The 26,939-nt window shown below is 40.6% G+C and overlaps 1 protein-coding gene across 13 annotated transcripts in view; it reads left to right on the top strand.

Annotated features, from left to right (window-relative positions):
* dmd (dystrophin) overlaps positions 1-26,939 on the top strand; it is a 1,998,855-nt gene that overhangs the window by 1,907,075 nt on the left and 64,841 nt on the right. For all 13 annotated transcript variants that reach the window (XM_063050913.1, XM_063050911.1, XM_063050907.1 and 10 more), the window contains 6 exons: positions 3,544-3,745; positions 7,287-7,372; positions 11,761-11,918; positions 18,144-18,310; positions 21,995-22,106; positions 25,514-25,650. In XM_063050913.1, coding sequence (XP_062906983.1) covers positions 3,544-3,745; positions 7,287-7,372; positions 11,761-11,918; positions 18,144-18,310; positions 21,995-22,106; positions 25,514-25,650 — 862 coding nt within the window. The remainder of the gene's footprint in view (positions 1-3,543; positions 3,746-7,286; positions 7,373-11,760; positions 11,919-18,143; positions 18,311-21,994; positions 22,107-25,513; positions 25,651-26,939) is intronic.

Below are 26,939 nucleotides of genomic sequence, written 5' to 3'. Positions count from 1 at the left end.
AAAATATGATGATGACATCATTAAGGAAGCAAACAAAACTTACTGTTCATTCCAGATGGTTTATGCAGACTTGGAGATGAGCTCCAAAATATCAATTCATTCAAGAAAGCATAGGACAACGTAGACACAATGCCAAATATGGCCTCAGCAGAGGCTTGGGTAACTGCAACATAATGCCCTGCTCCCCAACTGATTTGTAAAGGCTACCAAGCTAAATGTATTCTTCCCCATCTTGTTTACATGTGCAACCATTTTCAGTCAACTGTGCACTTGTACTCCCTCTGTTTCACAGCACATATCAGTGGCCTGCCATTCACTGTGTTGGGCTTTCCCTGGTTTGAATGTCCATAATGCATCATTTCACTACAGTATTTATTATTCCTCGGATTATCTCCGTAACTGATGAAGATATCTTTGCACATCATTGTAACCTGCTTTACTATCAACACGTTCTCTAATTTAGTATCATCAGCAAATTTGCTAATCATTTCATTTAATTCCCATCCAAATAAATTACATAATTCATAATAGACTCCAGGGGCACCCCAGTAGTCCCAAGCCTCCTGTTGAAGATTTAGTCTTCAACCATCACCCTTTGCATCCCATCATCAAGCTAATTCAGAATTCCCCTTACCAGCTCCCTCTGAATCCCACATGACCTAATTTCAGCCTAATTTTACAGATCAGGCTATCATCAGGGACTTTGTCAAAGGCCTTGCTACAGTCCGTACAGCCAACATCCAACATCCACTGCTCTACCTTCATCTACCCCCTTAGTTACCACTGGAAAAACTCAAAAAGATTTGACAGACATGACTTGTGCTGACAGTTCATGATGAGGCCTTGACGATCCAAGTGATGAAGAATCTTGTCCTTTAGAATTCCCTCCAATAACTTCCCAACAACCGAAGCCAGACTGACCGACGTGTTGTTCCCTACAGCTTTTCCTGTTACCCTTGAATAATGTCATGAGCCACTCTTCAGTCTTCTGGAACTTTATCAGTGGCAAATGACAAATTATATTTCTCTACAATGGCCTCACAATTTCAACACTAGCCCCTGATTAAAGTCTGGGGTTTTGCTAATTTGACTGTACTTCAAGGCTGTAGATATCTCTTTCCTCATGATATGCATATATTCCAAGTCAAAGCTTTTTGCTGGCATTTGGCGCCATGATCTCCTTCATGACCTTCTCCACATATAGGTGGTCCTGATGGTCTTTAAGAGGACATTCTCTCTCTAGCCATCCTTTTTACTTGTAATATAACAGTAGACCTCTCAAGATTATTTTTAATCCTGTTTGTCAAATCCGTCTCATACCCTTGTTCTGTTCTTCCCACCCCCCACCCCCCGATTTCCCTCATAAGCTTTTTTTATACTTTTTAAGTGACTTGTATTCATTGAGGGATTCATTGTATACAGCTGCTTAAAAGCAATGTACGCTTCCTTTTTCCTGACCAGAGCCTCTTATCTCTCATCAGCCAGTGTTCACCGAACGAATGTCAACCCTCCACCTCAACTAGAATGTGCTGCCTTTGGACTTCTGTTATGAGCTTTTTAAAAGCCTTCTACTTAACAATGGTTCCTTTGCCCTTAAGTAGTCACCCAGTTGACTCTGGCTAGTTTCAACCTAATGTTCTCAAAGGCGACCCTGCTCCAGTTCATGACTAACTTGTGACTCTGTTCTATCTTTATCCATAAATATTTAAAAATTGTGTTCCCTGGACCCATTGTGCTCCCTAACTACCACTGTAGTTGCTTGGCTTGCCTTGTTCCTTAAGAGGTCCTGCATTGCTCCTTCCTGAATAAGTTCCTCTGCATGAACCTGTCTTGGATGCACTGCACAGGTTCCACCCCATCCAGGCCCTTTGCACTCTATGTAGTCGGTCAGTATCAGGAGAATTGAAATCTCACATAAGCACTCCACTACTGTACCATTCTCGCAGATACGTGCGATTTCTTGACACATGCTCGAGTTCTTGCTGTCTATTGGGAGTTTATAATATAGCCTACCGAGATGGCCATCCACTTATTTCTAATTCCTCCCCACATGGTATCGTAAGATGATCCCTCAAGAATATCCCCTCTAAACATTGCTGTTATGTCCTTGCTTATCAAAAAAAGTAACACCCAACTCCACTCCTATCTATTCCTCTGTCACGCCTAAAGCATCAGTGTCTTGCAACATTCATTTGCCAGTCCTGCTCTTTTTCTCAGCCACATTTCTGTTCGGGCCAAAATATCCCACACCCTAAGGTTGTCTGCCTTAGCTGTCATGCTCCTTGAAATGACTATAAAGCAATGGTCCTAGCTGCCCTGGTACTGTAAACATGCTCATCCTGTTTAGTAGGTTAACGTACCTTGGTTGCTGCACATACCTCAATCTTCTCACTGACTTTTCTCTTGAGTCCCACTCTGTTGGCAATCTAGATTAAACCCTCCCTGGTAGCAAAAGTGAATTTCCGTGCTAGGATATGGGCCCCCATCCATTTCAAGTACAACCTGACAATCCTGTGTAGGTTGCCTCCACTTCGGAAGAGATCCCAATGATCCAAGAACTTTTATCACTGCCCTCTGTGCCAGCTTTTCAGCCTTGCAGTTATCTGGCATTCATGTAGTCCACTGTATCTCAGGTGCCAGTTTTTTGATCAAGGTAGACATTGATGATAGAATTCACCACTGAGTTATTTGTAGCAGGTGTATCAAGGTACTGCGAAAATACCAGCAATACTGTTAACAAATTACATCAAATTCACCAGAAGGATGAGCACAGGTTGGTGCCCTCTACTAGGCCAACATCCGTAGGGCCGAGGCATTCATGCACCCATAATCAGGCTTCTGAAACACACTTGTTCCCTGGAGTAGAAAAGATAGAGAAGATGATTCGAGGATGTTCTCAAAGCTCCATGAAGAATTGCACCATCCTCTCTATCTGTGAGGGACCTCTGGCCAACCCTTGTTCTGAATCTATAAGTAGTGCTTGAAGTGGTGTTGAGAACCCCAAGCCCTTGCATCTGGAGCACACAGGAGTCCTGTGTCCCCTGCATAAGGAGCAGACTTTCTCACAAACTGCACCACACCTGTCCCATCTGTGGAAGAGTCTGTGGTGTCTACGTAACATCATTAGCCACTTCAGAACTTACGAAACTGAATTGATGCCCAAGGTCAGCCAATGAAAAGGAGATATTTTGTGATATTTTAACCGATTTGCATAGTCTGGAAATAAAGGAGGATTCATTGTGATTATTCATCACCTACGCATCTTGCTACCGAATGTTAGTCTGGATCTGTATTGCAGTTTATTCAAAAAAAACTTGTATTCAGATCCTTCTGTTCCCTCGTTATTGTTTGTTGGCAGGGTTGAATATAATCATTCTCAGTATTTGATACTGGCTCATATTGTGTTACAAGGCATTTAGTTGAATTTGCATAAATGTGATGCCACCTACTGAGCTGGTAGTTTGGGAATGCTATCAAAAACAACATTTCTAAACAAAAACAAATTCCAGTCTAATTTATTTTTTTTTGTCCATTTCTCTGCAGTGGATCTTCTTACCCTGCCAAGTGCTTGCGATGCATTTGACCAGCACAGTCTGAAGCAAAATGACCAACTAATGGATATTCTGGAGATAATTAACTGCTTGACTTCAATCTATGATCGGTTGGAGCAGGAACACAGTAACCTTGTTAATGTGCCTCTTTGTGTAGACATGTGTCTTAACTGGCTCCTCAACGTCTATGACACGTAAGTATTGCCTTGAACAGTGAGTGGCTCAAACATCAGTAATGCCAAAGGAAAGTGTTGCGAGGGTTCAAAGTTTTGTTGGGGGAGGGAAGTTATCTATCCTGTCATGTGTGCTAAATGCTCACTGCAGTGATAGCTGCATGTTTTTAGGCTTTCTGTGATTTGGTTCCTTCACTAAATTGTGTCTTCCGTCCTCATGACGAGCCATGAATCTAACTTTATTTTTCAAAAATACCGAAGTTGGAATATATATAATCAATGTTAAGCTTTTAAGGATGCATTGGTATCATTAAGCTCAGGAGTAAATTAATCCCATATAATGTTCTTGAACAACTTAATTTACAAATGTTTGGAGTTTTCCTTTTTAAAATTGCTTAGACTACCTGGAAGCGGCTGTCAAAAGAATTAAGCCAAAGGATGTTGACTTTGGGATAGATTGGCAAATGTTTTATTTGCATTGTGGTTGCAGTGATGTATTTGGCATTCACATGTAATAGGGTTGAATTCATCTGTTTCATACATAATATAAGCACTGTTTTAGCCTTATTGAGGTTATAATCCATTGACCGGTAGAAGCAAAATGCAGGAAATAATTTCAACATGTACATCCTTAGTGCAAAGGAACGAGGATGAATTTCTACTGTGTCCCTCACAAACAATATTTGCATGAAAAAAGCAGTTGTCATGAAAGGAGTTGTGCCTTGTAGCAGAATGCATGCTGGGGATTGGTACTGCTCAAGTTTATTATGCAAATTTTCAGTGGAATAAAGTAGGTTACACTTGGAGACCAAAATCTAGAGTGCTATTAAATTGTAGCAGAGGCTGGTGGGATGCAGAGTTTGGGTAGAGTGGGCCTAACCCGGAGGTCTTTTCTCCCTTCACATCTGTATAGAAATTCCTAGCAACCCAAGATGACAATGACTGGTCAGTTGCTCTTGCTTTAAGTTGGCAAGTCAGGCAGGAGGAAAACAAGAATGAAAGTATAAGAACCATGATAAACGTAGTCTGAAAAGAGCAACCCCACAAAAAGACTTGGCATTCAGGAGGTTTATTTTGGGCAGTTCCATCCAGTAGTTTAGGGTAGGCCTGATTGCTTGATTTTCTTTCTAAACATAAACCTTGTTCAGTTGCATCAGATTGTTGAGACACTGAAAGATGTATATTCACTGTGTTAAAGGCAAGGTTATAGGTATGAGCACAGGGCAACTGAAGTCTCTTAGAATCATATCACTCATGACAAGGGGTGTTCAGAGACCCACAGATCGTCACATAATTGATTATATTAAAATCTAAATGCTGCTGAGTGGATGACGTTTATCAGTGGCCGTAATTTAATTTTCAGTTGCTCGTTGGTTCATGATGCCAAAAAGCACTTTTGTGGTTTGTTTTTAAGACCTGAAGGAACCAAGGGTTCAACGCCTAAGGAAAGTTAGGGTTTTAACCTTTTGCATCAGCAATGTGTTCCACTTATCAGCTGAAAGGCCCAGCAATAAAAGTAATGTTTGGCAGCAGCCTTGCTCCTTTAAGCAGGAATTGGAATACTAAAGGAGGGGACAGTGGGACTTTGGTTTTCAATTTCTGTATAAATTACAAAGTTGTGCGACTATCCATTGCAGGAATTGATTGCTTGCCCTGAAAGTGTGGGTAATGGAGACAGTGCATTCTAAGGGAGTGAGAAACCTATAAATGTTGTCAGTACATTATATGCTTGGCTGAGATACTGGCAATGCCCACACAGTTATAAATTCAGGTTTATCTCCAATGTGCAGATGGTTTTCATTTCATACTCCTTTATTGCACCCTCCTGTAGTTGAGCACAGTAAACTTACTGAGGCACCTTGCTTGGGAGCTGACCTCCCTGGAAAATATGTGGCCTGAAGAATTTGACGTCATGTATTTCTGGGGTCCATTGTAAATTCATTTCAAACCAGTTGTTGAATAAAAAATCAAGTTCAACTGAAACATCTTTCATACAGTAATTTAAGCTAATTTCTACTTTTTAGTTCACCAATAGTTCTGGGCACTGATTTTTAAAGAGAGATTAGCTTTAATAGTCACATGTATTGCTAATTCACTTGGCAGAGGGTGCATTGTTGTTAACTTCAACAGCAGTGGTAAAGCCTACTCCACCGTGGGAGCTCTTTCATGTGGTCCAGTTCTGATTTGACTTGATGCATTCACAAAACATGTGGATGGGCTTTTGGTCAGCATGGGAGCGATGAGCCAAAAAAAACAATATCTATGCTGGATAACTATGATCCCGTGCCTATTGCCAGATATTTTTTTCCTTTGCATTCAGCAATCATGCCATGTTAATGTCATCTCTTCTGAATGCAGAGCTGTCAAGAACTTGAACTTGGACCATGCTAGAGTTCAGCAGTGTGTCACATAAACACTTCATATATTTTCAGAAGATAGTTGTAGAGATCTCAGCTGATATTTAAATATATACTTGACAGAATGTAAAATTAAACCCACAGATTATAATTTTGATTTTGACCTTGTATTGAATGACATTGGTAGTTTGCCCATAGGCAGTAATTTTACCAAGCCCATATACTGAGACACTTGCAGGGTCAGATGCTCAGCTGGTTTTTAGATCCAGCCTCTGCAGATTTCCTTGTGTTTGGTTTTTAGATCTGCTTGGTTTTACTCTTCAAAATAATAATGTTAAGAGGGGCAATTCAACAATCTCTTTGATTCCTTTAGTAACTCAGCTGTTCAATGAAGTTAACCGCATCTCCTTCATCCTCTTTACCTCCCCTCCCCCATCATCACTCTGTATTAACTAAAAAGAACACTATTAACATGAAAAGAAGATGCAAAACTTGATGTTCTTACTCAATTATATCTTCAGTATAAGGATCTAAATCACATTTTTAAAAAAAAACAATTGGGTTACCTGTGTGGCTGCCATTGTAATGGAGAAAACTGATTTCTCCGGCTGTTTATTGTTACAGTAGCAAAAGATTTTCAAGCACTTTTTCATGCAGATAATGGGTCTTTTTAAATCTTGCATGGGTTGCAGTTTACAAAGCTGAAACAACCAGCCTGTCATTCGTTTCTGACTAATGTGCCGTAACCCTGGGCCTGCCATTTCATTTAACACAGAGAGCAGAAAATAGTTGGCAGTGCTTACTGCTTGTGCTCCAGAAATGCATCATTATCTACCAGTCTACACAGATTACCCTGAACATTTGACAATGACAACCTTCAGCTGCAGAATCATTGAACAATCAAAGTGTACTTTTTTAATAAGTCCACGGCAAAATGTGTATCACCCAGATTTGCTTGAACTGCAAAGGATGTGGGGCAAGTGGCAGTCAGCATAGTTGCTTTCACAATACTTACTGAATTACTTGTCTTCCTTCTGGTTATAATATTTGATATTTGCCTCTGGTCGCATGGTTCCAGTATTTCAAACTGAGTTGTGCCATAAGGCAGTAATTTTTGTAACATGCAGAAAATAGTTTTATTTTTAAACTCCTGGTTGAATCCGTTGAGAATGTACCACTGCTAAGTTTAATTTTTCTCTCTCTAGTGGTCGAACAGGGAAGATTCGTGTCCTGTCCTTTAAAAGTGGAATCATGTCTTTGTGCAAAGCACACCTGGAGGATAAATATCGTTGTAAGTTTGTCTTGAAATTCGTCAAAGGCCTGTGTTTGTTTCCCCTTTAATAAATCCACTGAAGTAATAATGAGCTTTGCTGATCGAGTCAGTTCTAGTAGAGGAAAGTGTGGCTCTCAATTCATCTTTGTTTTCATGATCTGCTTTTAATGTAGACAGTTTCCTAAGACTTTGCTTTCATAATGTAGATTTCTTCACTTTTTAATAGGATTTTTCTGGTAGTTTTACACGAGGCAAATATGGGAATAATAAGTTCTTGTTTATTTTAGTAACTAACTTACAAGAAAGCAGAGCAGTTAATACATTTGGGGTTGGCATGCCTCATTAACTCTCAAGCACAACTTCCACAATAAGCCACAGATTGAAAATAGTACACTTGAAGATTCCTGGTTACATCTTCAAGAAGAATACACAAATCCTGTTTGTTCTGCCTAACGCACTATGTAATGACTTGGGATTATAATCACCGCAAGCAGTTCATGTGTCTTCAATGTATGAACAGCACTGGCCGTTCTTCATGTTTCCTTGCTATCAGCACACAACACAATATTCAAAGTAAATTTATTATCAGAGAACATGTGTGTCACCATATACAACCCTGAGATTCATTTTCTTGCAGGCACACTCAATACATAATCGAATCAGAGAAATGCTGTACCAACTTGGCCGCTCAACAAGTATGCAAAAGACAACAAAGTGTGCAAATACAAAAAGAAAGTAATAATAAATATTGAGAACATGAGATGAAGAGTCCCGGAAACTGAGTCCATAGGTTGAGGGAACATTTCCATGAAGTTGAGTGAAGTTATCCCCTGTGGTTCAAGAGCCTGATGGTCGAGGGGTAACAATTGTTCCTGAACCTACTGGTGTGAGTCTTGAGGTTCCTGTAGCATCTTCCTGATGGCAGCAGTGAGAAGAGAGCATGTCCTGGATGGTGGAGGTCCCTGATGATGGAGGCTGCTTTCCTGCAACAATGTTTCATGTAGATGTGCTCAAAGGTGGGGAGGGCTTTACCTTCCCTTCGATGGACAAAAAAGTATCTGCTACTTTTTGTAGGACTTCCATTTCAGGGCATTGGTGTTTTGGTACCAGGCTGTGATGCAGCCTGTCAGTATAGTCTCCATGATGCATCTATAGAAGCTTGTCAAAGAATTAGGTATCATGCCAAACCTTTGCGAACTCCTAAGGAAGTAGAGGCGCTGCAGTGCTTTCTTCGTAATTGCACTTGTATGCTGGGCTCAGGATAGGTCCTCAAAAACAATCACACTGAGGAATTTCAAGCTGCTGACCCTCTCCACCTTTGAGCCCCTGATGGAGGACTGTCTTCTGGACCTTTGATTTCTTCCTCCTGAAGTCAATAATCAGCTCCTTGGTCTTGCTGACATTGATTATGTGTTTTTTTTAATAAAATGCAAGTATTTCTATGGAAAAGAGAGCATGAGTAGTTCTGAATTCTTAAAAAGAATGTTGATCAGGAAGCAAATGTTAGCAGGAAAACCTTGTTTTATGGTCTGACAATTGACTAGGTTTGCACATAGCACCCTAGTGTGCCTTAAATCTGGTTTAATTGTGGAGGAAGTGAAGTACTGATTTTCTACCTTCTTCCCCTCTCCAAACACTGTTTCTGTGAAAGTGGTTCTCCTTTTCAAATCAAACGTCACAACAGCTGCATTTTCATGAGAAGTGCTAGCAATTGTGTGTGGAACAGATGACAATTCCCTGTGCAACTTTGAGGGATCTACTGATATCCTGACAACATGACTGGGAGCATCATTTGGGAATATTTGTTCATGCACAGGATATGCCTGTGTAACAACCCACATTTCTGGGGAAATATGAACAAAGATTTTCTGTACAGCTGCACAGCTGGATCTGTTTATCTAGCTGCTGCCATTTGATGGAGTGTTCTTTCAGACAGATGTGACTCTTGAGTTTTCTGGCACTGACCTACAGAATTGATAGGTTTCACCAATTTCAGCAGACACATTTTGCCACTGTTCTGACTTCAGCCTCAACTCCTCCCAAATCTAGCTTGAGGAAGATAAAGTAGTGGTTCGGAAGTAATACATTGCATTATGCATCACACTTCTTCAGGTCCCAATTTTTTTTTTATATATATATCTGTAAGCAATATCTGAGCACGTTGGGATTTTTACCATGCTTTGTATTGTTCAGGAAAAGATTTGAGCAGAATTCAAAACCTGTCAGGGTATAAACCAGTCTTTCAGAGTAATCCATTAAACATAGAGTTTGATTATAGAACGAATGAGTTTGTTGTAGGTTTATTTCATTTCATTTCACTTTATCCGTTGTGATTGTCCAACTGTGGGCAATGTCTGCAGTCATGGAGCTACAGCAAAGAAAAGCAGAGCTTGTATTGAAACCTGATTGAGGGGTCCGTGGTGGAAAGGGTGAGCAACTTCAGGTTGCTGAGGGTCGGCATCTCAGAGGATCTATCTTGGGCCCGGCACATTCATGCAATCATGAAGAAGCTCTAATTCTGTAGGATTTTGTGGAGATTTAGTATGTTGTAAAGAACTACAGCATGGAAACAGGCCTTTCAACCCAACAGCTCTACACCGACTACAGCATCCTCCTTGCTAATCCCAGATGCCCACCGTTGGCCCGTACCTCTCCAGGTACCTATCTAAATGCCTCTTAAAAATTGCAGTTGTACCCACCTCGACCACTTCTTCTGGCAGTTCATCCCAGATACTCATTCTGTTCTGTGTAACAAAATTACCTATCACGGCTCTTAAATATCTCCTATCTTGCAGCTGTGCTTCTTGTTTTGGACCCCTAAACCCTGGGGAAATGACTACAAGCATCCAACTATTCCATACCACTTAGATTTTATGAACTTCTGTGAAGTGACCCCTCATTCTCCTATGCTCCAGGAAATAAAGATCCAGTGTAGCTAACTTGTCACTCTAAATCAAGCCCTCTAGCCGATAAAGCATTCTTGTAAATTTCCTCTGCATCCTCTTTAGCGTGACACTGTCTTTCTTATAGCAGGGTGACTAGAACTGTACACGACGGTCCAGGTGCTGGGAGGAACACTGCAGGTCAGGCAGCAACATGATTCTGAGTTCCACAGGGGTTCCCAACTTGGGGTCCAGTGACCCATTGATCAGCAGCAGGGGTCCATGGCATAAAAACGGTTGGGAACCCCTGCGTGTTTGTGTTGCTCTGAATTTCCAGCATCTGTAGAATTTCTTGTGTTTGTAACACAAGTGCAGCCTCACTGGTACTGCAGCACGTTATCCCTACTCCTAAATTTGATGCCTTGACTGCTAAAAGCCAGCATGCTAAATGCCTTCATCAGCCTTGTCAACTTTCAGCGAACTATGAACTTGTTCCTCGTTTCCACAACACTCATCAGTGCCTTGTCATTCACTGTATCAGTTGCAACTTCATTTCGATGTCTGAAATGCCTCACTTCACATGTATCTGAGCAGAAAACTATTTGCTGTTCCTCATCCTATCTCCCTCACCAATCAAGGTCTGTTTGTCATTCATTGTGACCCGCTTCACTGTCAACAATGTCCCTAATTTGGTATCGTCAACAAACTTGCTAATCATTCCATGTACAGTATATTCATGTCCATATAATAATAAAGTGCCATCACTGAACCCTGGGGTTCCCTCAGGTGCATGATAAGCAATACCAGATAGACTGTTCAACAAAGTAATGTTAGCAAAATAATAAGCCTATACTGTGAAGAGATTCTGAGCATAACTTAATTCTTCCTACATTTTAATATCAGCATATCTCATCATCAGCCTCTGTGCCTCTGTACCAGAGAACTTATTTGTCATTAAGGATCAGCGCTGAGTGATTGTAGCATTTTTGACAATACCAACCTCCTGATGATAAGCAAAGTCCCTGTCTTGCAGAGGTAAAAGAACCCTGGCACATTTGAGGAGGAGCAGGGAATATCTCTGGTGTTCTGGCCAATAAATACATGTTGTGCAGCAACATTAATAGCTGTAAATCAGCTGTTTGTGGCACCTTTTTGCTTAAGAATTTGACTATCAGATTTGTCTCTGAAATCAGATATTATTGGAATTGTCAAAGGCCATGAATGTATATTATTTCATTCCGTTGGGAGCAATGAAATAGAATCAATTGGTAGTTCTCCAATTGTTTCAATTGACCGGAATTTCTAAAATTAGCTTAACCAGAAACCCATCCCAGGATTGAAGTTGGATTCAATCCTGTATCCAGGCATCCAAGAGATGCTGAGCTATAATGTAAATTCAGTGGCTGTAGAGAGGAATGAATAACATTTTGTCTTGTTGAAACTCCATTCCTGCAGGATGGTGTCTTGGAGCTTTCCTTTTAGTGAAATAATTCATCTTCTAATATAAACGTCACTCCTTTACAGATCTGTTCAAGCAAGTGGCGAGTCCCACTGGATTCTGTGATCAGCGCAGGCTTGGGCTTCTACTGCACGATGCAATTCAGATTCCACGCCAGCTGGGAGAAGTCGCATCCTTTGGAGGTAGCAACATTGAACCCAGTGTTCGCAGCTGCTTCCAGTTTGTAAGTTTATGATGTTTTTGCCAGGATTCTTTTTCCCTCAGTGAACTGATAATTGAGATGTAATGCATAAATTACATGGAATTACCGAGGAATTACAGCACAGAGAGTTTGTCCTAACTTGTCTGCTAGCATCTGTGCTGCATTTGAGTCTGTTCCCGAACTTTGCCGGCACAAAGTTCTATTAAAATCTTGCACCTCAGTTTCAATGTAGCTTTTCAACAGGTGATCAACAGCCAATAAAGACTCTGAGTCAGTACATGGGCAATGGGGCAATTGACTGGTTTTCTTTGGCAGGGGTGGGGGCGGGAACGAGGTTATTGATGGATTTGCAAGCTTTACATAGTGCCCTTCTTGGTGCAAAAGTAGAAGATAGGCATTTAAAAAAATTCTCTGAGGACTTAGAAGTTTTGTAATTATCATGATATAATGTTATAATAATTATATTTCAACCTTATCTGTCTCAGAGGTAGATGAAACACCTGGCTCATGCTGGTTTCTCTTAGTCATTGTGTCTGTCTTGAACCTCCGAACCATGCAGCCAACTAAACCCAGAGGCTTAATAATACATGTGCCTCTGGCTTCTGTGAGAACTTAATAAAGCCTTCACATTAAAATATGCCCTACAGAGCAGCTAACGTTTGCGCGGAGAACTAATGGAGGGTTTGAGATGTGGATCATGATTCAGACCTGAAGCATAAGAAATGGAAAGAATAAAGATTAGAAAAAGTGAAGAGTAAATTTAAGTGAGTTCAAATGATTGATAAATACAAACATGAATTAGGTTTGTCAAATGATAGGTTAGAAATTTTTCTAATTCAGGAAAGCCACCTTAGAACTGTGCTGCTGGCAGCAAATTTGTCTTGCACAAAGAGCTACGAAGAATTTCAGAGCAATAGATTGTTTGATTCGTAAATGAGTAAAGACCTATTGATTTCAATGTCAGGATTTCTGTGCTCATTTTTGCATATTACATTTGTGTATGCTTCAACTTTTAACGTTTGTTATTAAATAGTGAGACATGCAGAGGGCATATGTCTTTTTGATCTTTTGGTGCTTGCGTATTGAATGATAATTGATGTGTTCAGTTAAGATGCACTCAGGTTTCTATGCCTCTCTCGTCTGCATATTTTTTGAAGTTTCAGCAATTCCAAAGGGTTCCCTTTATTCCTTTCCTGTTCTTTTGTTAGAAGCATTTTATTCAAGTCCTCAGAGGCACAAAAGACGGTGAAATGGTTTTAGTGAAAGTTGTAAAATACCAGATTGTTACGATACACAAAAGAAGTGGTAATAAAGACCAATATCTGGACAAAATAAAGATTCTTGTGTGATCAAATGATCTTGTTCTTCGTTCTGAATTTAAAGCTGTAACTCCCGAGCTACTTTAACAAATGTGCAGTGAGAAAATTAACCAGTTAATGTTCTGTTGGTGCATTTGCCATTCATTTTGGAGTGGGTCACTAAACATGGAAACAGGCCCTTTTGACCCAACAAGTCTATCTAAGTTGGTGTCATTTGCCAGCATTTGCTCCATATTCCTCTGAACCTTCCTGTTCAGGTACCTGTTCAAATGTTGTTACTCTACCTGCCGTAACCATTTCCTCTGGCAGCTCATTCCATATACGTACCATCTCCATGTGGAAAAAGTTTCCCCTGACATGTTAAACCTTTGCCCTTGTTCTTGACACCCAGGTCTGGGAATAGGACTGAGTTTTTTCTCCCTGTCTATGCCTCTTATGGTTTTATACACCTCCACAAGGACGTGAGGACTTAGGAGTCCTCAGTCTCCTAAATTCAGCGAATGAAGTCCCATTCTGCTCAACCTTGTATCCCAATCCCTTGAGTCTTGGTATTGTCCTTGAAAATCTCCTCTGCAGTTTCCGGATTGAAGGCATCTTTCTTACAGCAGACATGAGGAAATCTGCAGATGCTGGAAATTCAAGCAACACACACAAAATGCTGGTGGAACACAGCAGGCCAGGCAACATCCATAGGAAGAAGTACAGTCGACGTTTCGGGCCGAGACCATTCGTCAGGTCTTTCTATAGATGCTGCCTCGCCTGCTGCATTTCACCAGCATTTTATGTGTGTTGCTTTCTTACAGCAGGATAACCTAACATGAATACCATAATTTTTTTAAATGTCAAGAGTGTACACCTTTCACTAAGAAAATTTAATTAAGTTAGTGTGCTGCAGTGTACCTTTTCCTGCTGCATTTAGTCTTGAAAGTTTACCTTTTTCTTCCTTTGTGCCTCTTTGCAGACTGCAGGCCAGTGCTGAAGTCTGCTGCTTGTGTAAATGTCCACATCCAATCACTTCTTTGTTTTTACGTGAGCAACTTTGTAAACATGTTTGGTCTCTAAATATACCCGTTGAGGTACTTTTGTGAGTACAGTGTCAAGACATGGCTGTTTAATGTACATCTCAGCAATAAATCTTTGTGCTGGTAGACTATCTCATGCTTAAGTAGATGTGTGTAGTCTGGAGGGTCATTCTCAACAAAAGAACGTGCGTGACATTTACCTTTGACTTGTTCTGATCCCAATGACCCAACAATGCCTTCCACCATAAACGTCAGGAAAAGAATGATGAACTTTTCACAAAGGCCTTTCAGAGCAGCACCCTCTTTAGAATCTTGGTTTTGACTTGGCACTTCAGTTAATAAAGTATACAGATGAGAAGAGAGCTTTATCAAAAGCTTTTTAGTCCTTGCCCTTTGAATCAGGGGTAAATACTGAAAAAAAAATTCAGTATTTATTTCTCAAAGTGCTCTAAATCGGAAATAAAAATAGAATATGTTGAAAGTTTAGCTTTCCATGCTAATTCCATTTCATCAACATGAAATGCTAACCATTTCTTTCTCCAAACTGTTTCTGTAAAACTTGCCTGATTGTTTCATAGGGAAGGCATTAGTTTGAACTTGCCAGTGCCCTGCAGGTAACAAGATCTAATCCCAGATCTGATTTCAGATAGGACAGTGGGTGGGAAAGAAAAATCAGTTGGGCAGGATTGCGAGAAATGTACCAAAAGATGAGGATGTGTTTGCAGATGCGGCAAATTGGACTAATTATCCAGCAACTGTTAAAATGTTACTATGGTCTGAGCCAGTCCATAGCAAGTTCAGTTTATGTATTCCAATAGATAATTTATGTACTATATATAATATATATTGTGTGTCTTTTTTATTGTGAGGGCATTAAAAGGCAGTTTTCTGTATATTGTAAGGTTGCAGTATCTAAGTCAATGGTTTTGGTAGATAGGAATTATACAAATTGTGGCATCTTCTTGGAGGTCCAAGCTATGCTGGAAAATATAAGCTGCTTATCACATGTATTATGATGTAAAGAAAAAAAAATCATTTAAATCCTCTTAAATATAAAATGCATTTACCATGAAATTGTGTTCACTGACCAAGTGCATTCACTAAGTTCTAAATCCCCGTGGCTGTTTATGGAAAAAGCAACAGGTGAGAGAGCATAATTTTTTTTTTGAAAACCTTCATAGTTGGTTTGCTCAAGGCAAATAAGTTACTGATTATCTTCACGCTGTTCCATTCAAATCATTGTATGATGGTGCCAAAGCAGTTAGCGCTGCTCTCTCATAGTTCCCAAAGACGAGAGAGATGGCTCTGTAAGAAACGGGCCAGGGTTTCATGTTTTCTGCTACTTCTAACTGATGTGCAGGTAGACCAGGTGGGCTGAAGTAAAATACTCCTTAATGTATACAAGCGGCAGAACAAATCAGAAAATAAAATTTCTGAGTACGTGAGTGAGAATATGATGCAGGGTCAGAGAGAAATGGGACTTGTGGGATTGCTGTGCTGGAGACCGACAGAGGCTCTTGTAGGCTGAATAGCCGTCTTCTATTTTGTAGTAAAGAAACCAGGACAAAGATCACTGGTACCAAGGATGTACGGGTGCTTTGCTTAGTTTGTTCACATGTCCTTCGGCACGCCTACCATACAACAGGATAATGTTTCCCTTCCAACAGGCAAAGAACCACCAAAGTGGTTCAGTCATCCACTCAGATGATTAATTCCTGTTGGAGCAGGGGATGGCTGGCTCTGGATAGATGAAATTCAAAATTCAGATGATTATGCCTATTAGTATTTTATTTGAGGTAGAGGTCCAATAATTTAGTACTTGTGTTTGGTTTGGAAACAACTCAATGGGCAGTCGTTTCCCAAGATGTAAAGGCCCACCAGAATTCATGCATGAAAAGAAAAGCACAAATAGAACCAGGGTTTCTGGCTTTTGTCAGGAGTTACTTGTAATCTGCAGTCGGCACTGATAAAATGGATCTCTCTGTGTGTTTTCACCCTGTTTGTTTTAAAAGGTCGATAATTCTTCAGATGGGATCCCACAGATTCATTACCCCTCTACTACTCTGCCCAAATAATTCCACAGGAATCTAGACCACAATAAAAAGCATACAGTTGGTTCAAGGTGGGATTTCATCCTGTTCTCTGTTTGAATTCCAAGCAAGGGAATTTTCCCTTGGATTTCAGAGAGGGTGCTCGTGGTTGGTTTTCCTCTATAATTTATTTTTTCAAAGTGGCAGAAACTGCAGCAAGAGACTGTTCAGGCAATGCGAAGGGCAGGCCCCCCACTGCCCATAGATCGCTCTCTGCCTGCCCTTGCTGGTTCATGATACAGTTTTCTGCTGGGACAGGGGTTTCTTGGAGTGCTGTGTAGCAGGTGTTTGGGTGCAGGTAACTGGCTCTGCTCATTGAGTGGCCCCTTCTCCCCAAATTCTCCAGCTGTTAATGGCCATTGACATTTTCCATATGAATCCTTAGATCACTGAAGACATTTGGGGGGGGGCAGTGGAAGATGATTCTTAACATAAATTAATATTTTTTTTTAGTTAAAAGAGCTCTTGTTTAAAGAGTTGAAGTTATTTTAGCTAATTTGATTGAATTGAAATCAACATTCAACAGGCAGATTTCTCTGCCGGAGCAGTGCAAAATCTGCAGACTGCTTCAGAAGTCTCATGGTGCTATTCAGGGGATTCCCTGTAGAACAAATTACAACTGAAGCACAACTCAAAACCTGCAAAATATTGGGGTGCCTCAGCATTCCTGCTGGCATCTCATAGGAAGATCTGTCTCAGTAAATATGGATTCTCAAAGTGTCTGCAGTAAAGCATCGTCTGAAGGATTTATGACCAGTTTCAGAACTTGTGGAGTCCGGACAAGGGATAGAATATTTGGCAGGTTGACTACTAGTTGCACGTTAGGAGTTAGAACTGCACAGGGTGGTAAGTGTTATGTCACATAATTTGGCACTGGGTACCATGTTCATCATTTACATAAACAATTTAACTTCAAGAATAAGATGTGAAGTTTTATAATTTACAGTGATGTGGCTAATGAAAGGAGCGCTTAAAGTGAGGGAAAAGACATCAATAAATTTGCATCTTGTGCATATAAATTGGCAAATAAATTTCAAAGTAGATAATACTGACTTCAGTAGAAGGAGCAATTTAAACAGGGGTACCAATTTGCTGTCCTCCATTTAATGTTGCAGCACATTACCTAATTTCCCTGCGCCATGTGGTTCATTTGCCCGCAAGGATTTGGTGTTGAATAAAATTGGTGTTGATTCAACACTTAGGAGGTGGCTCATGAAATTGTTCCTGTTTAGATTAGGAATGCAATTTGAGGACTGATTGTTCTTCCAGTTATTTTAAGTGAAACGTATGCTATCCTCAGTATAACACACAATGCAATTCTTAGAATAATGCATAAATTAAGTGAACATCACTGTGGTACTAATTTTCATGTCAGGAAAACAGTCAGCATACCCAGCTTTGGCTTTTCCATCCCCAGTTGTGACCCTATGCAGGAGATGCATCAATGTGGAATCATGTTGATGAATATAGTTTTCTCTGGCAAGCTGTTCGATACCGGCTCAGTTCCGAAAGAAATCAGTGCACCTGATTCATTTAGTTCATGTTTTCAGTAGCCATTGGAGTTGTGTTTATGAGTTAATGACTTACTCTAAGTTGGCTCATTTTGCGCTGTGCCCTACATTAAAACACAAGGAAAGAAAAGGAAAAGCAAGATGTTAATTACTTTAGATAATGATGAAATTTGTGATTGGATTATTGCTGTTTGGAAACTCTTATCTGTTGATGAATTAAGAAAGTACAACGGTGAATTACAGGGCAAGCATAATTTTCCATGCTGTTTAATTGCTCTGAATATCTTTCTCTTCTGCTCCCAAGGCCAATAACAAGCCCGAGATTGAGGCAGCTTTGTTCCTGGATTGGATGAGGCTGGAGCCTCAGTCGATGGTCTGGATGCCCGTACTCCACAGAGTGGCAGCAGCTGAGACAGCCAAACACCAGGCCAAGTGCAATATTTGTAAAGAATGTCCCATCATTGGATTCAGGTACAAACTTAACATTTTCCTTCCCTTGTGATCTGAAATTGCTGTCTAGTTGAAATTATTCCAAATGCTTTCAATTATCGAACAATCAAGTGGGATAATTAAGCTTTGTGTAGGCCTCTGCTGTGGATAGTTTGTATATTCACAGAAACAGAGAGGGGGATGTTTTATCCAAGTCAGGGTAAGGCAACGCTCTAGTTACTCGGTTTGAAGATAAAGCACAGAAATAATCAAAACCTAATATCACTCTGGATTTCCTGTATGATTCTATTGGTTTCATGACATTGCTTCCCTGCACCTACAGTGGTTTCTGCCGTAAGTGTTATAGGTAGTGAAAGTAAGTGAATAACTACTAATTGGAGCATGCCTGCCTTACATCCAGGCTTTATGTTATGATATCAGGCACGTTTCTCATCGAACCAGTTTCCTCATTTGCACTTGGGCCAAAGGTAATGGCAGGGGCAGAGGCACAAACAAGGCTGGATAAGTCACAATGTTGTTGCTCATTTGTAGGATATTCAGGCCTTGTCTATTGGTGTTTTCATTTACTGTTGTGCACTTGTAATCAGGTTCCCACAGACCAAATTATGCTTCACAAATGATTTTGTGTTGTCCCTGAACCCAAAGCTTCAAGCAGCTCAGTTCATCAGGCAAGCCTATGCTGTCTCTCGTATATGGGCTTTGGAAACACAAGTCTTTGTCCTTTTTCCACTTTTACACAACTGTCTATACAATCCTTCAGAGAGCAAGTAAACTTTGAATAGGAAGCACCAAACATCCATATGTGCCATTGGTGGAGAAGCAGAGATTACAGCTGGTTTCATTTGTCTGTTATTATCGTCTTCAAAATAAATGACATTCACCTGGAGGGACAAAAGTGGCAACTTACAGTACCTTCGGGTGGCTATGGCAACCTCAGACCCAAGTCACAGGGCAGGTGTTCCTGTGCAAGTAGAAAGATTCACTTGGAGCAAACATGAAAGCCGATTAAAGGCAACGAAAACTGAAATAATAGTGAGACCAAAGTTTGTAAAACTGGTCCCAGAAATACTCTAAGGAATACAATTGTCAGCAGAACAAGTGGCTGCCTTTCTCTATGCAAATGAATTCGACAGATGTAGCTTGAAGAAGACTGATCAGGCTGCTGTCGGCTAGACTGCTGCCTCAGAAACAAGAGGTGAAAGGATTTTCTAAATGACCTACTGTCAAGTATTAAAATATTATCGCCGGACGAATTTGTCACAAAATAAGAACATTTTGGATGAGATGTGGGGTAGAAATTTGATAGCGCCAGCCCTCCAAGTGGAAAATGGGTTACAGGAAGATGATCCTGCAGATCAGTTCAAGGCCTGCAGGCCATCAAGCTGTACTACTCCTCAGATGGCAGAGCTGAAGATCAAGCTTGGGTCAACATGCAAAGGAGGTGGAGGAATTCAACATGTCAGGCAGCATCTAGGAGAGAACAGACAGTCGACGTTTTTGGTCGAGGTCCTACATCAGGACTGGAAAGGAAGAGGGGTGACAGCCAGTACAAAAAAGGTGGGAGGAAGGGACTACAGCAAGAATTGGCAGGTGATAGGTGATACAGGTGGGTGTGGTGGGAGAGGGGTAGCAGGAATGATTTAAGAAGCTGGGAGGGTGAAAGGTGGATGTGACATGAGGCTGAAGAAGATGGGATCCAATAGAAAAGGATAGTGGACCATTGTGTTGCTCGCGGTGGCCCACTGTGTAGGTTGTTGAGGGAGGAGGTGCCAGCAGGTGGGTAGTCATAGTCATAGTCATACTTTATTGATCCCGAGGGAAATTGGGTTTCATTACAGTTGCACCAACCAAGAATAGAGTATAAACATAGCAATATAAAACTATAAATAATTAAATAATAATATGTAAATTATGCCAGGAAATAGGTCCAGGACCAGCCTATTGGCTCAGGGTGTCTGACCCTCCAAGGGAGGAATTGTAAAGTTTGATGGCCACAGGCAGGAATGACTTCCTATGACGCTCAGTGTTGCATCTCGGTGGAATGAGTCTCTGGCTGAATGTACTCCTGTGCCCAACCAGTACATTATGGTATGAGTTGTGACGGGCTCCAGGAAGTGATTCGGGGGAGCTGGATTGCTATCTTGGCGTTTGGAGCATTGCTGCTTCCTGTGGCTCACCAGGATAGATTTGAAAATGACCAACTTAAATTTAGTTTGTTAGTGTAAGAGCCTGTTGAAGATTGCCATGCTGTGCATTTCAACATCCCACCTGCAAAAGATTTTAGCAAGTTAACAATTTAGCAATCTCACTTGACTTAGGAAAGAGAAATGGGAAGATTTGAGACAGATTATAACTCGAGCAACAGATTGACTTGCTAGGATCCAAGTTGAATTCCTGCAGGTGGTTTCATTCAAGACCAAGCCAGCCGAACTCAGCATGATCAACTTGTTACCACTGGGTTTCTGTTTAAAAAATTATTGACTGCCTCATGTTTAGGTCCATCAGACTGGTTATATTGAGTGGATATTTGTTGATGCGAAGTTCCAGTCATTATTCTGATAGATATTTCCATCTTGCCACTGGTTTCCATTTCTGTTCCTCCCTCATACCATACTAATCACCATGCTAATTTTCTTCATCCCTTTACTGGATTCGTCCAGGCTTCATCTGTACTGTGTATAAGCCGGTCTTAAATTCTGTCCTTATGCCAAGTTCATATTCAGTTTTTCCCTTAATGCTCACAGACTCCTTGTTCTTGAAATTCTAATCATTGCCCTAAGCTACAGAGCCCTCCAGTGTGTCATCACTCTCTTTACAACTCCACTGGGACTAATTCATTATTGGTGAGTGCCTCTTCCAATTCTGTGAGTCCACTATGAGAGCACCATTGCCACTAGAACCTCATGTAAATTTTCAGTGAAGCTGCAGGCAACAAGCAATGCCCAGTAAGTGATGAGTTTTCCATCCCTTTGGGAGGCATGCGCATTGCTGGCAAGTCCAGAATTTATTACTTTGTAATTGCTTTTCGGGTTTGCAGCTCACAGCGGTGTGTGAGCTGAAGGGCACAGGTGTTTCTGCATCGGCCTTTGTTGTCCATCCAGGTGGGTTTGGGAGGTTGTGGTGAAGAAACCCCGGTCAGTTGTGGTGGGGCTTCTCAGTGGGACGCACAGCTGCTGCAGTGGGGAATGGAGTGCCGAAGATATTGGTCAGGTTGGCAGACTATGATTGGGAAGAAACCTAAATTCAGAGGCACTCTGAATTGCAAATCAGGAGTCCAAGAAGGTTATAAAGTATGGGAATGAACTGCGGGAACATGAGCCTGACAAGGTCATGCAGTGTGAGTTTAGGCAAAACTTGAATATGCTGGTGTTTTAATGCTTTTTTTCTGGCCCGATTGTGGAACAATTTTCTGGAACCTGCATATCCTGTCAACAGGTAGAGTCAGTATTGTGATCAACTATAACATTGTAAAGATCCTACTGGATCACTGACAGATATAGAATTCTTAATGAGTTAAAACACTCTAATCCAGCTGAACTGATTTTACCCAAAGCAGTTAAGTGTGTCAAAGTTGTGTTCGGCTGCTTTGATGCAAGTAAGTTAATACAAAACGGGAGGCTTCCGGCCTGTCATCTCAAGTGAATTATATTTGGGTTCAAGAAGTGTAAAAAATGCATTCTAATATTTGTGTTCCTTTTTATGCAGATACCGGAGCTTAAAGCACTTTAATTATGATGTCTGCCAAAGCTGCTTTTTTTCTGGTCGGACAGCAAAAGGTCATAAAATGCATTACCCGATGGTGGAATACTGCACCCCGGTACGTGGTGAGCTGTAAGCATAGAAAGCAACCTCAGAAAAAGGCTTCAGAATATTTTATTTCCTTTATCTTTCTGGATATTCTGCTAATTTAAACCCAGCCTAATTGGTAATTCTCTGTGAAACCCGTGACAATGTTTTAGTCTTTTAATAAAGAATTTAAAAGTGCAATCATCAAGGTTAATTAATGTGCTGAGGCTTCCAGAGAGCTGTAACCTTGTTCCCTTGAAGTGTTGGCTATTATGTCCAATAGCCAATAGTTTTCAAAGGCATTTCATTGGCTATGAATTTATATATAGGAAATGCTAAGGCTGGGAAAGGTTTCAAACAAACTGCTGAGTTCCTCCAGTATTTTGTGTGTGCGGCTTGGATTTCTAGCATCTGCAGCTTTTCTTCTGCTTTAAATAACCTGTTCCAGGTTGACAGTCCACTGTCGTCTCCAAACTTTTTCACTGCAACAAGGAATATGATTTTTTGCAATGTGTTCATTATTTTATCTGAGAATGCCATTTGAAATCCTCTTTGGATGGGGTTGGCAAAATTTGCATAGCACAACAAAATAAAATCATCCTCTCCCATTAACCGTGTGTGCCATTATTGTCATTTTCATCTTTATTGAGAAACTGTTGAACTAATGTAAGGACCAAAATCCAATTATTTTCTTATAATGAAGTCCTCATTGCACTTGTAAAATGAATTTTGGAGCCACGTATTTCCCCTTCATCCACAGATTCACAAAATTTCCATCATGTTCATTGCAAATTGACTACACTGAAAAATATTCCTTAGAATTTCTTTTTTAGGATAAAGAAGGTTGGATCAGCGTGATTTACTGTGTAGATAGCTTTTCTGGTTTCATGCAGTTGAGTTGTGATGTGTTGTGTCAACATGTTTAAAATATAAAATGGGGAATACTTACGAAAAGATTTAAACATTCTTGAGATAATGTCCTTTCACTTGAGACTTCTTTATATTGAGTTTGACATATTGGAGCATGTTTCCTGCCTTACTTTTGTTCCTATGAATTGCTGTGGAGTGTGAAAGCAAATGTTTGCGAAATTGAAGATGTACTTTAGCTGAAAGTCTTTAGAGTGTGAAGATTAATGGAGTTTGTGTTTTCATTCCTTCAATGTAATTCGAATAGTGTTCTTCAATTATGGAGCCATTTCCAGTGGCAGCTATTTTATTTCTTTTTTGATAACCTCTAGAGTTAAACGTGGCTGGTTGCTCAAGAGGTTGAAAACAAATAAATCAGAAATGTCAAACTTATTTTATATTGTGAGTTTGATCAACATCCTGAGCACTTAGCATATTCCAAGTTCAGCAGAAGTGATTGAGGCAAACTGGAGTAAAAATCAGTATACATTTTGTCGCATTTTTGCCCACCAATTTTTGCACTTGAGATCTCGTATCTAATCTATGTAGGTCCAAAATAATTTCCATAGTATTTGCCGCTGCGCTTACCAACCTCATTTGTGACACCCAAAATCGGCACTGCGTCAATTTAAAAATACAAGGATGAGCTGTGTTTGGTAGCTGTAGTTCAGATGCACCACTTGAGTTTTGAGGAAGTTCTTTCTGTGTTGCTTCAGAGGGGCACAGAGCATGGCAGTTTTTGAAAAAAATACGGGGTCGTAGCATGGTACTGGGAGTGTTGCAGCTGCCTCACTGTTCCACTGCCCTTGTATCAATTCTGCCAGCGCGTGCTCTGTTTGTGTTTGTAACATTATTCTTTTGACCAAGTGAATTTCCTTTGGGTGCTGTGCTTTTCTTTCACCTACCAAAGGTTGGTAGATTAATTTACTTTGGAAGAGGAGGATGGGAGGAGATTGAAGTGAGCAGGAATGCTCGTTTGCAGGGTTACAGGGAAAGAAATGGGATTGCTGTGAGAGCTGGCATTGCCTCAGTGGGCTGAATGGCCTTTTCTGGAGTAAGGACCTGAAGCTGAGCTGAATGGCCTCTCCCATCAGTTGTCCACCACTCAACACTTCCAGTCCGCACTCGGACCTCCTGCATTTAACTGCTAGTCACTGGTGGGTTTTGGTGTGCAGCTTGTCAAAAATTCTCCTTCATAGAAATGGTTTGATGACACTAATGCGTGCCAGATTTTGATAGAATTAGGGTTTTTGGAGCTGTGTGCAGCATAGAATTAACATAAAGACATGGACACTCCATGGTAATAGTAAGGCAATACAAAGCTATCATAATCCCCATAGCCTGCCACAGCTTGAACTTTCCCATTCATTTCCGTGTCAGTAACTAAGACAAGTATCAGTTAATTTCGTTGAAGATTTTAAGTATTTCTGGAATTAATAGCCTTTAAATACCAGTGCTATTTCAAAAAACTGAGCTTTGTTTTATTTAATTGTGTCACATGGTTTATTTCCAGCTATCTTTGAATATTATATTGTATTTATGAATATCACAGAAGTTAATTAATATTTTCAAAGAAATATGATTGATTCCCTGCTGCTTTATTGATAGCTGATGTTTTCTGAGAGGCACACTGTATACCATTTAAGAGGAGGAATCAAAAAAAATTAGCAAATGCTGTGGTCAAACACAATTAGTTTCATTGGGAGCTGCTCCCACTCATGATGTGACACAAATCCTTGTTCTCAATCTGAAGGAGTTAATGTGGACTGCGTCACTACATTGTCCCATCCTTGCCCTCGCTTTCACTTACAGCCCCATCTCCTAAGCCCACTGTTGTTTCTTTCTCCCTGCCCTATGGCTGATATTTAGAAGCCCTCAATCCAAGCTTCCTTTCTTTTGTCCTGCCTAGCCAACACTATACCCGCCCTCATTTTAGGTAATTTTCCTCAGTCTGTGTCTCTTGACCTTCCTTCCGTTTACCTCCTATTTCAGACCGCGCTCTCTCGTTCTCCTTTATTTGTACCCAACTCTCCTACACCATGTCCTCCTCTCTGTCTCTCTACCATGCCACACTCGTGTGTTGACTCTGCATCAGGACTGTGCCTGATACAGTCACTCAATCCTGATGCAGTGTCTCCACTAGAAACATGTCCAGCTGCCTCCCATATGTGCTCTCACTTAGTTCGAATAGCATTGTTTTTTCTTGTTGCTTACTCTTTGTCACCTGCCTGTTTTTTCCTCTTCAATTCCTGGTATAAATGGTCAAAAAATTGTAACCAACTCATGATGGCACATTTAATTTGTTGTGAATATAACTCCTGCCTAATAATGTACTGCAGCATCACACTTAGCATAGATCACTTCAGTGACAGGGTTGTCTCCTTCATTATTCACTCTGTAGTGGGAAAAATACAAAGGATTAACTCTGACTTCTTTACTAAACTCTGGTCATTCAGTTTCATTCCATGATTCTCATTTGAAGGTGAAGGCCAGATAATGTAATTCTAAATTTAATTGACTGTTCTATTTCAGACAACTTCAGGAGAAGATGTCCGAGATTTTGCAAAGGTTTTAAAGAACAAGTTCCGAACAAAGAGGTACTTTGCAAAACATCCCCGAATGGGATATCTGCCAGTGCAGACAGTTCTGGAAGGGGATAACTTGGAAACGTAAGTGGAGCACGTTTTACTCTAAAATGTTGCGGCGTTATGTGGTGAATATTGCAGGGCCTGCTGTTTACACCAGGCAAAGTAAATGAACAGACACCCCTGTGCACCTGAATTTCTTCAATCATATAAGCGTTTATTGCGGATCAAAACAAAAACAAACTGATGTTGACATTGTTAGGGATAAATTATTTGCCATTAGAATCAATGGAGAAGTTATTCGTGTTAAGTTTTCAATTACATTCGAATGTCAAAGTTCCCATGGCTAACTTAAGTTTGATCAAATTTGGATACTTGCCAGATTTTGTCTCGTTTACTCTGCACCACTGCCTATTTGCCTTTTGTTATGTCCATAAAGACATCCCTCAGTCATGAAGTTCAAATAAATTTATTATCAAAGTATATATATGTCATCATATACAACCCTGAGATTCATTTTTTGTGGCTATTCACAGTAAATGCAAGAAACAATAGAATCCAAGAGAAACCAGACACAGCAAGACAAACAACCAATGCGCAAAAGACAACAAACTGCAAATGCAGAGAGAAAAAAAAAACTTGTAAATAAATAAGCAATAAATATCAGGAACACGAGATGGAGTCCATGAAAGTGAGTCCAAAGGTTGTGGGAACATTTCAGTGAAGGGGGCAGGTGAAGTTGAATGAAGTTATCCTCTCTGGTTCAAGAACCTGATGGTTGAGTGGTAATAACTGTTCCTGAACCTGCTGGTGTAAATCCTGAGCTTCCTATACCACCTTCCTGATGGCAACAGTGAGAAGAGAACATGGTCTGGATAGAGGGAGTCCCTGATGGTGGATGCTGCTTTCCTGTGACAGCACTCTTTGTAGGTGTGCTCAATGGTGGGAGAGCCTTACTCGTGTTGGATTGGGTTGTATCCACTACTTTTTGTAGGCTTTTCTATTCACTGGCATTGGTGTTTCCATGCCAGGCCACGATGCAACCAGAGAGTATACTGTCCTCCACGCATCTATAGAAGTTTGCCAAAGTTGTAGATCTCGTGCCAAATCTTCACAAACTTATAAGAAAAGAGGCATTGCAGTGCCTTTGTAATGGCACTTAGATGCTGGACCTAGGTCAGATCCTCTGAAGTAGTAGCACCAAGGAATTTAAAGTTGCTGACCCTCCTCACATCTGATCCCCCGATGAGGACTGGCTCATGGACCTCCAGTTTCCTCCCCTTGTAGTCAATAATCAGCTCCTTGGTCTTGCTGACATTGAGTAAAAAGTTATTCTTGTGGCACCATTCAGCCAGATTTTCAGTCTCTCTTCT

This window comes from Mobula hypostoma, chromosome 6, assembly GCF_963921235.1.
Source record: "Mobula hypostoma chromosome 6, sMobHyp1.1, whole genome shotgun sequence".
Lineage (NCBI taxonomy): Eukaryota > Metazoa > Chordata > Chondrichthyes > Myliobatiformes > Myliobatidae > Mobula > Mobula hypostoma.
The sequence above is the reverse complement of the archived record's forward strand: the minus strand, read 5'-3'. Positions and strand labels throughout refer to the sequence as shown.